Below are 16,218 nucleotides of genomic sequence, written 5' to 3' on the forward strand. Positions count from 1 at the left end.
TTAACCTCAGCTCATTTTCCAGTCCTTCCTTAAGTTGACTCAGGACAGTCCCCCTTGCCCCCCACCCCCCATTCACTGTCATTCACAAACACACTGGGTTTTCCATGCTGCGGAGGCTAAAGGTGCCTGAGGGCAGGGAGTGCCCTGCTGTGCTCTATTCATATTTTCTCTCTCTCTGGGCACACAGTAATAACCACACCACCAGCTGCCATGCCAGACACTGAGCTAAGACCTTCAGGCCCCCAGGAGCTAAGTCCTTCAAGCCCCCAGGCCACCCTCCTAGGAAGCAGCCCTCAACTCTGTAAAAAACTCACACCAATTTATTAGAATATGAAAAAGATCCTGTTTCTTCCCTACGGGAGGCAGAGCAGCAGCAGCTGTGGTGGCTTGGAACACGGTTGTCAACGTCACCCTTGCGTGGTGACTCCTGCCCCAAACAGCACTTGCATGGAGAGAAGGGGGGGGGCAGAGGAGCACCCACTGCCCAGTCCGGGAGAGGGACACTCTGACTATTGCACAATCCTGGGGAAGGACAGACACCACCAGGCCCAGGCCTGGCCATGGTGGCTGTGGGGGTGGGAGTGTGTGCCTGTGAGCAAGGGCCTCTGGGGGCCCAGGACTCTGCCCACCCACCAGTTCCTGGTGGGGTGGGAGGGGCTTGGGGAGGCCTTCTCCCCTAAGGACTGGGCTCCACAGCAGGCTGGGTGCAGTGCACAGAAGAGGTCTGGGGGCCCAGGGTATGGAGAGGGATGAGAGAAAAGAACAGGCCAGCAGGAACTGAGGGTCAGGCCCAAGAGCACAGAAGGTGCTAGAAGGCCCAGCATCAGTGAGTTCGAATCGGGAACTGGAGTGAAGGAGGTCACTTCTAAAATCATAGCCTTGGGGCCATAGTTAAGAGCCCAGGAGGCAGAGGACTGACTTGGGGGAGTGTTGGGCAGGATAGGCACAGACGAGGAGGGGTAATTCTCTGGAGTAGGAGGGCTAGAGCTCTGGTAAGCCAGGGGTTTTCAAAATGTTTTAAAAACAGGAATGCCCTCTGTGCAAATTGAATCATACATGGAGTGTGAACAAACAGAACAGATAAAAAGGCAGCACTTTCTGGAGCCAACAGTCCTTCTCCTGACAGTCACTCCTGGAGGGTCCGGTGGTCCCCACTGGGGTAGTCCAGACTGTCCAAAGCACCCCAGCTCTAGTCAGAGAAGCTCAGAGATGCCGTTAGCCTGCAGCTCTGAGCTGGACAGGTTGGGGGCTGGCCAGGGTGACAGAACTGGCAGGAGGAGGGCAGGCCTGCCGGGTGTCACTGACCCCTATGCCAGTCGGATTCCTGGTCCCCCAGTCTTTCCACTGTTAAAGCAGGGCCTGGCCTAGGCCAGGAGAGGTCTTGGCTCCTTCCCTTTCCAGGTGGGACCAAGGCTGAGCCAGAGGCTCTTTGGTTAGGAACTAAGATTGGTCTGAATGAGGAGGTGGATGGAGTGGGTGGCAGGCCTCGGAGGGGCAGGCCTCGGAGGGGTGGGACTCTCGAGGCCCTAGGCCAGGTCTGGGAGAGAGCCTGAATCGAAGGGGCAGGATCTGCCTCACAGCCCGACAGTTCTGCCAAATGGATTGGGAAGGCAGTTCTGGTGGGAGGGAGGGTGCTTCCCAGGAGGCAGGGGGAAGCCGTGCTGCGGTGGGGGCTGTGGGCCCAGCTGCCATGCGGTTGGGGGAGGGGCAGGGCCAATCCAAGTCAGGAAGGATGAAGGGAGCCCCCAGCTCCCCCAGCAGCCCCTGCTCTGGTGGGAGAGTCTGTGTTGGGATGGGCACTGCCCACGGACCCCAGCGCTACTGCCCCTTGGGGATGAAAGGCTCTCCCTCCCCAGGCTCAGGGTGGGGACCTGGGTCACTGAGGCAGCGCTGTATCCTCTGGGAGCTGGGGCTGTCACTTGGCGCAGGGGTGAAGACATCATCCGTGCCAGGGGAAGAGGGCTCCTTGGTCCGCATCACAATGCCCCCATCATCATCCTCATCCTCCTCCGCCACCCTGGCTGGATCCCGGTTCAGCCCCAAGACCTTCCCCTTCAGCTCCTCATTCACCAGGTCCACGGACTCGGGCGACTGCGGGGAGGCTGGGTCGATGGTGATAACTGGCAAGTCGGCCTTCGGCTCGTAAGCCAGTGGATCTGGGGACCAAGAGCAAAACCCAAGCTGGCTTCTGCCCCGAGCCCTCCCTGCCCAGCATGTGCCCCCTCCTTGGCACGTGCCAGCAATTCCCACAGAACCTTCCTGTGAGGGCGGCCATGCTGCCATGTTTCAGGATCACTCCACGTGGACCTGGATGAGGCCTGATGAGCAGCTTCTCTTCCCCTCACACTAGGCCCCTGAAGGTAGGACTATGTCCCTCTCTGCACACCAGGGGCTCCCTAGGTAACCCCACCCAGACCATTAGAGCCCTCTCCTGAGTCACCATGTGCCCCCAGGGCCCAGGCCTGAAGAAGGCCTGTCACTGTCTCACCCACGTGCTGAACACCCCAGTGGTGCAGACTCTTCCTGCCTCCTTGCCAGGCATCAAACCCCTTCACAGTTCTCCCCATAAGCCCCATATGGAGCACCTCTGTCCCTGGGAAGGACAGTTGGGGGAACCCCCAGGTCCACCTGAAGTAGAAGGAGCTCATGGCGTAGGAGGAGGTCAGCAGGAGAAGCCTGTCCTCTCCAGTGGCTCTCTGAGGCCCATTCCTGCTGGAGTCTCACCCTCAAGGGACAGTGGCACTGAGTGTGCGCCCTCCAGACCCCTCTCCAGGCTCCCTGTGTCCCGGCTCACCTGAGCCAATGCGGGCCCTCGACATGGTGGGGGAGTCCAGCTTGTGGGCCGGCACCGTCAGGTAGTTGTTGATCTGACAGAGAAAGGGCAAGACAGGGGTAAGCAAAGGCAGCCCCTTGGGATGGCGCCCGAGGCTGAGTCACCCCCTCCTGTGGCATGTTTGGGGCCTGCGGCCTCTCTGGTGGTTCCTCTTCAGGCTCATCATCTGTCTCTGCCAGCACAGAAGCCATGCTGGCCCTTCAGGGGTTCCTGAAGACTTGGCCCAGCCTCTGTCAAGCTGTATGATCTCCGGAGGAGCCTTAAACAGCCCTGCCTTTCCCACAGCACCCCCGCCCATCTCTATTCCTGTCCACACTTGCCCCAGAGGTCCAGACCCATAAAGTCAGCTCAGGAGTTGGCACCTGGACCCCAAGTGGCCGCCAGGTATCTCAGTGCAATAGGCTGGAACTAAACTCGGATTCTTCTCTTCCCTCAAGACCTTGTTGATGCCATTCTCCGCACCCCCTACTGAAACCACCGCTCCCAACATCCCAGACCAGAAGGCTGGAGAAGACTCCTCTTCCACTAATCCAGGCCACCCCCAACCCCTTCCCAAGTTAGCCCCTTGCTCAGACCCCTTCACGGCTCTCTATGCCCTTGGCATAAAGCCCAAAGCCTGACACCGTTAACAAGCTTTCTAGAAAGCGGAACCCTCTCAGTTGCTACAGTGGGCCATGTTCTGTGACTGGGAACTGAGGCACACAGCCTGGGTCTTCCTCTGCCCACACTGCCTTCCTCTTGGCCCTGTTCCTGAGCTTCCCCTGCCTGCCCCCCTGCTCGGAGTGCTCATGGCCCCTTGCACTTCCTGTCCTGCCTGGGTCACTGCATGAGAAGCTCAGCAAAGCATGGACTGGGCTGATGCACCACTGTGCCCACAGAGGCCACTCTGCTGCACAGCACTTGGCAACCACTCAAAAACTGTTCCTGAGCAAACGATCGAGCACACGTATGCCTTGCTTTGTGATCTTTACCCGGGCCTTAGTTTTTTTTTGGGAAGAAATGCGTGGTTCGAGCACACAGATAGACTCAGAGGCCCGTGGGTGCAGTGAGTGGGTGTCTTTGCTGCCCTGAGTGGGGAGGTAGAGGAGGAGGCAGCTTTCTGGAACCTGTCCTGGGGCTCTGTCTTCGAGACAAGCAGAGGAGGCCAAAAAACACAGGCAGTGGCTCTCTCTTCAAAGGGGCTTGGGGGCAGGGATGTGGGAGGAAGAACCCAAACTCCCCGTGAAAGGCAGGAGCCGGCTCCAGGCCCTCACCCACCTTCTGCTCTAGCTGCCGGGCCTTCTGTCTGCGGAGCAGCATCTGGTTCCAGGCCTCCTCGTAGGGATCTGCCACCAGTGTGTGTCTGTTGTAAGACCGCAGCTGTGGGGGGAACAGCTTTCAGGCCCCAGAAGCCGGGCCCGGTGGGGGCCAGGGCTGGAGCAGAGGGCCTGCCCTGCTGTAGGGGTGCCGGGCAGGGAGCAACCCCTCACCCGCTGCCTGGTCTTCTGCAAGTTGTTCCTCAGGATTTTGCGGATCTCTTCCTCCTTGTCCTTGGACAGTGCCGGCAGGATGCGCTCTGCAGGCAGGGACTTGGGGTGGATGTTCCTGGACGACAAGGCACAGGTTAGGTCCCCAAGAAACTCCTGTGACTCCTGGAGCCTGCTGGGCTGGGCCAGGAAGTCAGGATGGCCTGGGTGTGGGTGGGGGAGGTGTCCTTTGTGGCCCTGTGGCTCTCTCACCCACTCTGCCTGGACAACACCTGGCCTGCCACCACCCCTCCCAGAACCCCCTCTCCTGATGGGTGGCCTTCCAGGTTTCTGAGCAGGGGTTGGGTGTGGGTACAAAAGCTGCCAGCGTCATCATTGGCACTCACTGCATGGAGACAGTGGAGACAGCAGAAGGGATCTTGCCCATGCCCCCGCTCTCCACCAGCTCGATGGCCTGCTTCATCTCCATCTTGTGGTAGAAGGCAATGAGCTGTGGCTCCTTGGAGCGCTCCCCGGCTATCAGACACTTCTTCACGTACTTCTTGTTAAACCGGTTGAGCCTGGTGGAGGCAGGGAGGAGAGGTGTGGAGCCAGCTCCTCAGGGTGGGGAGACACCCAGGCCCGGGGACACCCTCCCCTGCCCCTCCCCACCCACCTGCCCTCCAGGCCTGCCACCTACTTGTCCTTCCAGTGGTGGTGGCCGTAATGGCCACAGATGTCCTCGATGCCTGTCAGAAGGTGGTCCAGGAACTGAAATGGGCCCAAGGCCAAGTCAAGCCTCACTACTGGGCTGCTTCCCTACCAAGACTTCTGAATGGGCCCCCATTTTCCACCCTAGTGCAGCTCTGCTCAGCCCAGCCTTGCAGTTCCAGGAGCAGCCAGGAGGTGGCACCAACATCTCACTCATCCTGAACTCACAGCACCTCAAACCCCTCCCTGTCACACCCCAGCCGAGCCCCCTTCCCTGAATCCACATGAGCCCGATGCTTGGGATAGGTTCCTACTAGAGGTAGAGATGGCATGACACCCCCTCCTAGGGCTCCTGGTTGCCCACACCACACCTGCCTATGGTTCGATCGGGCGACCTCAAGCAGCTAAAGGACCACCCGGAACTGGGATGAGGGAGGAGGGGGCCAAGTGAGGAAACTGACGTGAGGCCTAGTTGCCCCCCAGCTCCCTGAGCCTTCGCCTACAACCAAGGGCCAAGGCCCAGTTTCCAGTACCTGTGTGTGGATCTCCTCGTTGATAGAGCGCTTTGTCTCTTGCTTTTTCTTCACAGCCAACAGGTCTACCAGGGGCCGAATGGTCATGCCCTGGGGGGCAGGTGGGCGTTAGGCACTGCGGTCTGCTACCCTGGCAGGGAGACCACAGGGCGTCCCCCCTCCCTCACCCCTAGAGCCCCTGAAGCCGGGATGCCCTCTGTTCTGAGGTCCCCACTTTCCCAACCTGCATGTCAGCCATGGCACAAAGGCAGGTCCTTAAGATCTGCTTCCTCCCGAGGACACAGCCCCTTCCAGCTAAATGACTCACACACCGGTCACCTAGCCCGGGTGAGGGGTCAGAGGGCCTGGGTTCAAATGTGGGCTCTACGACAAACATGCGTCTCAACCCCAGAGAAGTCGGGGCCAGCTGATAGGGAAAACCACTTCACAGGACTGTAGCTGCCCAGTCCAAAACAGCAGCGGGAGCAGCTAATCTCCTCGTGTGTGTGCCCTCTGCCAGAGCCAGGGGTGACTTACTAAGTATTCGCTCCGGCATGCCCACATGGACCCGGAGAGGTAGGTTCTTCCATGTTTCTATCTTACAGGTGAGAGATTAAGTAACTTTCTCAGAGCTTACAGAACTAGTAGTAAAGCTGGATTCACACCCAGGCAGGGAGGCCCCTCTCTCAGTGCGGACTTCATTGAAAATGGACTTGGTAAGCCATCAGCGTATACAACTGCCAAGTCAAGGTGATAAAATATTTTTGACAATGGAAACAGTGCAAGAGGGCAAAAGAGGCAGTCCCCTATCCTTAGAAGGGACAGAAGGGGAGTCTGGCCCCAGGAGGATGCCTGGGCAATGCTGTTTCCCATCTAAAGCTTTGCCAAGGGGCACCAGGGTGGCTCAGTGGGTTAAGCCTCTGCTTTTGGCTCAGGTCATGGTCTTGGGGTCCTGGGATTGAGCCCCGCATCGGGCTCTCTGCTCAGCGGGGAGCCTGCTTCCCCCCATCTCTCTCTGCTTGCCTCTCTGCCTATTTGTGATCTCTCTCTGTCAAATAAATAAATAAAATATAAATAAATAAATAAAGCTTTGCCAAGATTTGCGTCTAGGAAAGACAGAAGGGATAGACAAACGGAGGCCTGGACAGACTTGTTTCTCATTTGCCCAAAGTCACAGGTCAGGTAAGATGGAGCACTGACGTCATCCAGGCTGGGTTTCCTTGGGGATTCTGAAAAGGGTAGGGGACTCTCCGCTAAGCCAGGGTCATTTAAATGCATGGAGATCACCGGCCAGAGGCTGGAAGGACTCCAGGATCATCTAGGCCAACCCTCTCACTTCACAGGTGGGGAACCAAGACCCAGAAATAGGAGGAAGGTCTGACTCCAGACCTACTGCCCAGCTCAGCAATTTATCTCCCTCCACCCCCACATTTTGTGCTATTATTTCCATTTTACAGGCACAGAAACTGAGATCCTAAAATAGTAAATCACTTCCCTAAAGCCCTGTACCGGGCACCATGGGCCTGCTGACTCTGCTTACTTTTCTCAGCACTGTCTGGATTTCTAAGTTAGACAGTGTTCTGACCTGTCGCTCATTATCCTAACTCCCCTTTCACAATTAAATTAAGTGAGGACCTGAAGGGGGAGCGCCTTGCCCAAGACCATGTAGCAAGTTCTTGGCGGACTAGAACCCGTGGCCCCCTGTCAGGTTGGGCGCCTCTGAGTCAGGGTCCCCAGGCGGGGCTGCTCTGCCTTGTCCAGCACCTGCACAAAGACGGTGAAGAAGATGACTGTGATGATGGCAGTGAGGAACAGGTCACACATGGGGAAGTGCTTCTTGTCCAGGAGGTAGCCCAGGGAGAAGGCGATGGCCCCGCGCAGGCCCCCGTACGCGATGATGAACTGGTCCTTGGGGGTCAACTTCACGATTCGGAACTTGTTGATGAACCAGGTCAGGCCCAGCACCCCTAGCAGGAAGGGCACGGAGAGCGTCAGCCTGTCCCCAGGCCCTCCTGGCTGCTGCACCCACAGCTGCTCTGCCTGGAGGCAGCCCCCGCGAGCACGCCCACCCAGTGCACTCCCTTCCTGGGTCCCTCAGCCAAGAGCCGGATTCTCAAGGGGCTCTCCCAACCTGGGTGCGCTCTAGAGAGCGTCATAGCCGCCTCCAGAGACTGAAAGTCAGCAGGGGGCTGGGGGAAGAGCTGAAACAAGACTGGCCCCAAGTTGGTATCTAGTCATTTTGATGGGTTCGTGGGATTTACTTTTCTACAGGCTTCAAATTTTCCATAATAGAAAGCTTTTTTTTTTTTTAATGCAGAGATCTTGGGGTGCCTGGGTGGCTCAGTGGGTTAAAACCTCTGCCTTCAGCTCAGGTCACGATCCCAGGGTCCTGGGATCGAGCCCCGCATCGGGCTCTCTGCTCAGCAGGAAGCCTGCTTCCCCACCTCTCTCTGCCTGCCTCTCTGCCTACTTGTGATCTCTGTCTGTCAAATAAATATAAAATCTTTAAAAATAAATAAATGCAGAGATTCAACCTCAACCCACGGAGCTAGACTCTCTGGAGGATGAGGCCCGGGACTGAACAGATTTCTAGTCTATCAAGCAGATGCGATAGCCTGTCAGGGGCAGGGACTGAGAGAGGAGGAGAGAGAGATCCAGAAGGGGAAGTGACACAGTCCCTGAGGTGAGGTGTGTCTGGAAAGCACAAGCAGAACCCAAGGACCAGAGGCCTGGTCCCTATATGTGGCCGGGGGCCGGCGGCATAGACGGGTCTGCAAGCGCTCAACTCACCTGCGCCCTGAGACAATGCAGAGAACATTCACAGACCCGGGGTCCCTGAGGTCCCTCCGTTCTCACACACAACCATCTTCCCAGAGATCACAGACTCCCCGTGAGCCATCATGAGGCCCACCAAAGCCTCAGCATGGCAGAGAGGGGCAGGGAAGCCCCAGCTGTGCTGCTGTGAGGGGAGCCGCCAGCAGCTGACCCAGGTGGGCCCTTCATACGGGGTCTCCCGCCCCAGCCCAGTTCCTGCCTCCACGGCACGCGCACACAGGGTACACGCACGCGCACACAGACGCGCACGCACGCACACACCTCTCCCCTGCTCCAGCCCGGGACCTCACCCAGCACTCGGGCGATGAGGCAGAAGAGCAGGGTGCTGATGACAAAGGTCCAGTTCCAGTGGTGGGACCCAGCCACGGTGGAGACGCCAAGGAAGATGAAAATGAGGGTCTCACTGACGCTGCTCCACATCTTCAGGAAATATTTGATGGTCGTGTGGGACTTGTGGGAGATGTTGGCCTCCACGTAGGGGCGCATCACCACTCCCGAGGCGATGAGCCTGGGGTCAGGGAAGAGCAGAGTTCAGGGCTCAGTGGATCTGCACCTTCCCAGAGCCCCTCCACGGCTGGGGAGGTGGACAGTTGCCCCCGACAGGTCTGAACCCACTGTGGGCTCTACATAACTTTTTTATCTCCATCCTCTCGCTCAACCCTCCAGACGTGGGCAGATGAAGAATCTGGGAGGCAGAGAGATTGTTGCCTGTCCACTGTCACCCTGCCAGTGAGCTAAAATGCAAACTAAGGTCTGCCCAACTCTAAAGCCTGTGCCTCCCCCACCGCTGCCCTGCCCTGGCCATGCTGCCGTCTAACAGGAGTCAGTTACAAATGTCCATGGCCTCGCTTTATTCCCCCCAAGCACAGTGCTCTCCCGCATGGAGGTCTCCCTAGGCAGCTCTGTCCCAGGCACCTGTTCTCTGCCTGGCTTCCATACCTGGCTCTGCTCCTGCTGACCCGGCCTCCTCAAGGTTACCCCGAATCCGATGGGATCGGGAGGGAGACAGACCATAAGAAACCCTTAATCTCACAAAACAAACTGAGGGTTGCTGAGGGGTGGGGCTGGGTGATGGACATTGGGGAGGGTATGTGCTATGGTTGAGTGCTGTGAAATGTGTAAGTAAGTCTGATGGTTCACAGACCTGTACCCCTAGGGCAATAATACACTACATGTTAATAAAAAGTAAATAAAAAGAAAAGGAAAAGTTGGAATGAAAAAAATTAAAATTAAAATTTTTTTAAATTTTTAAAAAGGTTACCCTTCCCCATATCCCCCAATCTGGCCTGCCCTTTGTATTTCCAATGTGTTCCCCTACTGGGCAAACCTTTGCATCTCACTGCCTCTCCACAGTCCCTAGATTTCAAGACCTGGCTGAGGCCCCAGGACCTTCAAGAATCCTCATGGCAATGGAGGTGCCAGGCCTCCTTGCTGGGGCTGTGGAAGGGCACAGTGAATGTGAGAGCCTGTGGCTAGCTACAACCAAGGGAACTCCCTTCGAAGCAGAAAGGAGCAGCGCTGAAGCTTTCCAGAACTTTAAACTCAATGGTTCCAGGGGCAGTTGCCTGGTGCGTGAGTCTCATCCCAGGGCTGGAAGCCGGGCCTGGGGAACTCCCTTGTGACCCCTGCAAGCACGGGGAATCGAGGTTGGCACCCCTCCCCCCAGGCTGCACCCAGACTCACGCCATGATGCCTGACAGGTGGAAGAGCTCAGCTGACAGGTAGGCCATGTAGCTGTAGAGGAAGACGAACAGCGGCTCGATGACGCGGATGTGGGCCGTGAATCGGGAGGTGAAGGCTGCGATGACCCCGTAGACCACACCCACAAACACCCCGCCCAGGGACACCACGAAGAAGCTCAGGAAGCCGAGGACGATGTCCACAATGCCCACTCGGTCATAGTTGGCAAACTCCTCAAAGAGGTGATACAGGACCTGGGGAGGGGGTGCAGGCAGGTCGGCAGGAGGGCAGGGCCCTGGCTCCGCCCCCCACCCCAGCTCCCTGGGGTCCGCTAGGGCTATCGCATGCCCTCCACATGCCCTCCACTGAACCACGGCCACAGGAGGAGGCCACATGATAGCAGAGAACCACAGTGCCAAGGAGGTGGTCAAAACCAGTGGCCAAGGGCCTGGAGGGCCTTGTGTCAGGGCTGCAGCGTGCTGTGCTGGGTAAGAGCACGTACTCTGAAGCCAAAGGAGCTGGGCCAGAACTGTGGCCTTCTTGCTCCCGGCTGTCTACGTGGGACAAATTACTCCGTCTCCCTGCGCTTCACTTTTCCTCGCCATAAAATGGGGTAATGGTACCAACCTTATAGGGCCACTGTGAGGATGAAACTAGTTCATCAAGGCCAAGTGCTCAGCACCAGGCCCATCACGGTGTCAGCCACCACTGGCGCTACCCAGTGGCCCCTCTCACCATTTGACTTAGGCACATCATGTCCCTGTCTGGCTTTCAGTCTCTCCTTCAGCACAAAGCAGAGGAAGTTCAGACAACAAACCAGAACAGGACTTCTTAGCTTCTGGAAATTTCTGAAAATACACACAGCCGGGCCATACCCCCACTTGGGTTCTTTCTCGGGAGGTGGGGCCCAGAAATCTCTGCTCAACAAGGTCTCCAGGTGGTTACCACCAACAGCCTAGTTCAGAGGCAGTGGAACCAGCAGAGGCGTTGAGGCTTCCCCACTTCCTGGGCCGGGAACTGTCAGTGTAGTGCTGTCACCAGATGGTCAGATGTTTCAGGGGCATGTCACACATGATAAAGCCCATGGACAGTGGCTGTCCTGCTCAGCACACATCACGTGTGTTGCCTCATGAGGCAGACAGGGAGTCAAAGTTGCCCGCTGCTTTCCCAAACAGAAGCTCAGGATGGTGGAGTAACTTGACAAAGGGTCCCAGGGCCTGGCAGGAGCGTCAGGCCCAGAACTTGCTTCCTGGAGCTGTAGGTGGGCCCTTCTGGACAGGGGCAGCTTCTGTGTCAGCTCTCTGGCTACTGGGTCTACTCACACACAGCTTGCCAGGAAGCCAGCTGAGGGCTTTCTAGGCCGGGGAGCTGGGAGAGAGGGGAGGGGACCTTAGACCAGGCGGCTCAGGGGCTGCCTTCAGCTTTAATGTCGGGAAACAGGGCACTCGCCTTCATGCCCAGAGTTCTAGAAAGGGCCTGACGTGGGCCAAGCAAGAAGGGGAGATGCCAAGCACTGGCCTGTCCCTAATGCTGCCTGGGCCATAGCTGTCTGGCAGACAGGGCAGGGCTCCAGTGGCGGGTAACAGGTGCATTCTCAGCTCTGGGCTACCTACACTTACTCCTGGTCTGAGGAGATTCATGGGTCCCAGGGTCTACCACGTGGACTAATGGGGCAGGTGGACAGGGCAAGGTCCTCCTTTCCCACCTGGGTGTACTGTCAAAGGGACCAGGGAGGCAGTGCAGCAGAGTGGTAAGTGTGCAGGCTGTGGACTCCCACTGTGTAGGTCACTTGCAATCACTTACCAGCTAATGTGACGGACCCTGGATGAGTTCCCTAACCTAGACCAGTAGCTTAGTTTCCTTGCTTGGAAAAATGGGATAATCACAGTGCCAACCTCGTGGAGTTTCTCTGTGGATTAGATGAGGCAATATGTGCTCATTGACAGGAAGTGCTCAGACAGGAAGTGAGCACGAGCAAGGACTACCAGCACAGCCACCACCAGGGGAGGCCTGGTTGGCCAAGCCTGCAATACCCCCTTGACATAACCACATCCCACTACTCCCCAGGAAGGCCAACCTGAACCCCAACACCCAGATCCAACTGGGGAGGGCTTTGTCTGTGGTACCCACTGGCGTGACTCCGGTAGGAACCTTGGGAGGATGTCAGGCTGGGTACTGCAATCCTTGTTACAGATGGGGAAACTGAGGCAAGAGCTGGTTCCAGAAGAACCAGCACTGGGGCCTGCTTGCTTAGATCAGGCTGCTGCTCTCTCAACCCCATAAGGACCCAACGAAGGCAGCAGGGGAGGAAGAGGAAGAGGAGAGGGGAGGAAGCTGAGGCTGCCTGCAGCAAGCCAACCACTACTGTGTCTCTTAGAAGTGTGGCTTCCTGAGGGACGCAGGGTGGGTGAAGAGGGAGTGTGTGAATGAGCGTGCCCTGGCATGCACACGTGTCCTTGTGTTTCCTTACGTAAACAGCTGCTCTCTGAGGGGTCTGACTAGGAGCATGGGGGTGTTTTCACAACACGACATGAGTGTGCACATACACGTACGCGTTTTCTGAGGAAATCAGCCAGGAGGAAGAGCTTGTGTTAGCACATATAGCGTGGCCGTGTGCGGACTGCGCTGGGGGCATCTGTCCTTCCTAGCCCCTGAGAGGAAAGCATGGCCCACTCAGCCACTTTGCAGCTAGCAAAGCTGAGGCCCAGAGCGGTATAGTCACTTGCCTAAGACCACATAATAACAATAACAATAACAATAATAAATATATTAATATTAATTAATATATTAATATAATAATAATAGTGGCCAACCTCAGGCCAATCCATTTTATTAACCACTTTCTAGAGGGTTTTGTTTGTTTGTTTTTTGTTTTTACAATAAATTTTATTTATTTATTTTTTTAAAGTAGGCTCCATGCTGAACATGGGGCTGGAACTTGGGATTCGTGAGCTCGTCACATGCTCTACTGACTGAGCCAGCCAGGCGCCCTTCCTAGAGGTTTGGAGGGCAGGGTCCTTTCCACCACGGCTGCCCCTGAGCTCTACACAAACTGAACTATAACTCAGGACTCAGCCAACAGGAAGGCTGAACTGGCCCCCCAAGACTCAACGGCCTACGAAGGGTAAACTGAAGTCTAAAGGTGATACAGAATTTCACCAAGTTCACAGCACAGCCCGAGTCAGGGACAGAGAGGGTCTGGCCTGTAAAGGCCAGGAGCTCAGGCCCTGACATCTGACAGACCTGGCTTCTAACCTTGGTTCTGCCACCTGTGAGCAAGTCGTCTGACTTCGGGGGCCCTGCTGCCTCCTCTGTAGTGCGAAAGTGGGAAACACCTCCCAAGGGCACCCCGGGGACTGAAAGAGGTAGCGCACGCCGCGTGCTGAGCACGATGCCTGGCACACAGCCAGCGGGAAGGGAGATTTACTGTTTCGCTACTGCAATGAGCGGGTGGAAGTGGGATCCAGTCTGGACCTGGATTTAGGTCTGGGCCCCTCACCACAGTGACGGCGTCGTTGAGCAGGGACTCCCCGAAGACAAGGATGTGCAGCAGCTCATTGATGTGGATCTCCTCGAAGACGGCCAGCACAGCCACAGGGTCCACAGCGGAGATGATGCTGCCAAAGAGCAGGTTGTCCAGGAGCCCGATGTTGTTGATCTGCTCGCCGCCCACCAGGCACACGGCGTACATGAGGCCACCCAGAAAGAAGGCGTTCCACAGCGTGCCCACCACGGCGAAGATCAGAATGGTGCCCAGGTTCTCCGTGAACTGCCGCAGCGGCAGGAAGTAGCCGGCGTCCAGGATGATGGGTGGCAGCAGGAAGAGGAAGAAGACGTCGGACTGCAGGAAGGGGGGCGTCTCGCCCACACCCTTGATCAGGCCCCCCACCAGCAGCCCCACTACGATCAGCAGGCAGCTCTCCGGGACGATGCTCGAGATAGTGGGGATCACGTGGAAACCTGCGGAGGGCAAGAGAATGGGAGGCTGTGGGCTTGCGGCAAACCAGGAGGCGAGGCTGGGGACGGAGCTGGAGAGAAGAGCAGCTGGTGACAGGGGCTTGGCCTCAGAGGGCCACTTTGGTAGCTCTCGGAGCCTCGGCTTCCTCGCCCGTGACATGCCAATGGTAATACCAGCTTCCCAGGGTTTGCTGTATACACGAAGTGACAATGTTTTTGAAGGGTTTTTTCAAAGGCTGTATGTACAGATGATCTCTGCCTCGGTCGTAGAGCGGTAGAAAGCAGCAGCTCTCTATGCCTCCAGAAGGCAGAGAGGAGCCACTGGTTACCGAGGCTCCAGGTGTCCAAAGGCATCACCTCCCCTCCACTCAGACTCGTGCACTCTCCTGCCGAGCCCACAGAGCTGTTCCAGAAGCCAAACACCGAGCAATCAGTTTTGCGTGTGAGATAAAACCTAGCTGCCATCTGTTTCTAGCTTAACCCCTGCCTCCACTTTAGAGATGGAGCAACTAAGGCTCAGAAAGGGGAAAGGACTTGCCCAAGGACACACAGCAAATTAGTAGCAGAACCAGAAGACCCAGGTCTGACCCCCCAGCGCCCATCAAACCGAAGTTCTCTAAGTCGACCCCTGCTCTCCCTCCTCATCAAGGCATGAACATGCCCCCCTCACCCCCACCTGAGACCTGTCAATCCCCTCCCCGAGCCTGCAGTACTGGTACACCCTGGGGCCCCCAAATCCAGAGCTGGGGAGTAGCAAAAACTCCCTTCTGGGAGGTATTCTCTCAATGCCAGGTTTGGGCCCAAGCTCCCTAATGGGTTTTGGTTTTGTTTGGGGTAGGAAGACCCCAGCACCTATCTGCATTTTGGGCACCAAAAACCCCAGGGTCAGCTTGGTTAAGAAAGTATGATACTTGGGTGCCTGGGTGGCTCAGTTGGTGAAGCGATGTCTTCAGCTCAGGTCATGATCCTGGAGTCCCCGGATCAAGTCCCACATCAGGCTCCCAGCTCCACGGGGAGTCTGCTTCTCCCTCTGACCTTCTCTCCCCTCATGCTTTCTCTCACTCTCTCTCTCTCCCTCAAATAAATAAGTAAAATCTTAAAAAAAAAAAAAAAGTATGATACTTTATTCAAGTGAAAAAGCTCTCGCTTTCTTCCTCCCCTCCCTAGCCCATGCGCTCTGTGTAGGCAGATTCCCTGTTTATAATCAGATGCCCAGGGCTAGGGACATAGTTGGTACTCAGTCAGTATCTACTGATTTGGAAATGCAAAGGGCTAGGCCATTACTCACATAATTCCGGATAACCCATCTGGCCAGGCTTTGGCTCTCGTTACCCCTGAGATCCTTGGGAAGGAGAAGAAACTTCGTTCCCCATGCCCAAAGCCCCTCCCACTCTCGAGTACTGATCTGGGTAGTGCCAGCAGAGCTACAAGTCAAGACTCACACTCGAAACACTAGCTAGGCCCAGAACACTGGCACAGTGCCAGGCTCCCAGGAGACACTCAAAACGTGGTGGAAAAAAACACATCTCCATCCCAGGCCAAGAGAGAACCCCAGAGCCACCACGTGCATTCTCCTGGCTTCAAAATGGTCCTGACCAACCTCAACCCTTGCTGAAAATTCCCCAGTCTTTCGATTGTCTACCAGTAAGCCCCAGTGTTCAAGAGGCTGGTGCACTGGAAGGGGCATTTACCCCAAACGAGCCACATCCTCTTTTGCCTGCAGATATCTGCCTGGTCTAGTCTGTCTCTCCAGAACACTATTCCTGTACCTCCATCCCTACTGCATGTGGCTGATGTCACATGCTTCTACCTGCCTCCTGTTCCCGGAAGCATTCCCTGACCACCTCTGTCTGCTCATGGTAAGGCAGGACTCCTCCGGTGCCTCTCCTTCTTGAACCTTCAATCCACAGTCACTGCCCCAATTCCTCTCTCTCCTTGGCACCCAGTGAGGTCAGACAACCCAGGCAGGAGCAGGGGAGACAGGACAATGGTAGCACACCCAGAGACCTGCACTGTCCTGGAAGGAAGATAGGATGGCAAAGGGTGGCAGAGAGCAGAGCTCCTGCAGCCATCAGGAACCAGCTTCTTGAGGCCAGGAGTCCAGCTCCAGGCCCAGCCAGCTGACCTCGACACCCTCCTCTGGAATTGAGCACTAAGAGGAGAAGGCACAGGCTGAAGACACAGCCGAGGGCAAGCAGATAGATGATAGCCCCACCTCCACCAGCACGCTAAACTTTACAAATGC

At 56.6% G+C, this 16,218-nt stretch overlaps 1 protein-coding gene across 1 annotated transcript in view; it reads right to left on the minus strand.

Annotated features, from left to right (window-relative positions):
- Window positions 1–302: 302 nt before the first annotated feature.
- The window catches only part of SLC9A1 (solute carrier family 9 member A1), a 49,827-nt gene continuing 33,911 nt past the window's right edge, over window positions 303–16,218 (minus strand). The window contains exons 2-12 of the mRNA XM_044237532.1: window positions 13,516–13,976; window positions 10,020–10,270; window positions 8,627–8,844; window positions 7,266–7,468; window positions 5,523–5,612; window positions 4,979–5,049; window positions 4,686–4,859; window positions 4,303–4,417; window positions 4,091–4,192; window positions 2,795–2,867; window positions 303–2,156 (exon numbers count right to left, since the gene is read on the minus strand). Coding sequence (XP_044093467.1) covers window positions 1,819–2,156; window positions 2,795–2,867; window positions 4,091–4,192; window positions 4,303–4,417; window positions 4,686–4,859; window positions 4,979–5,049; window positions 5,523–5,612; window positions 7,266–7,468; window positions 8,627–8,844; window positions 10,020–10,270; window positions 13,516–13,976 — 2,096 coding nt within the window. The 3' untranslated portion in view covers window positions 303–1,818. The remainder of the gene's footprint in view (window positions 2,157–2,794; window positions 2,868–4,090; window positions 4,193–4,302; window positions 4,418–4,685; window positions 4,860–4,978; window positions 5,050–5,522; window positions 5,613–7,265; window positions 7,469–8,626; window positions 8,845–10,019; window positions 10,271–13,515; window positions 13,977–16,218) is intronic.

This window comes from Neovison vison, chromosome 2 (assembly GCF_020171115.1).
Source record: "Neovison vison isolate M4711 chromosome 2, ASM_NN_V1, whole genome shotgun sequence".
NCBI classification, from domain to species: Eukaryota; Metazoa; Chordata; class Mammalia; order Carnivora; family Mustelidae; genus Neogale; species Neogale vison.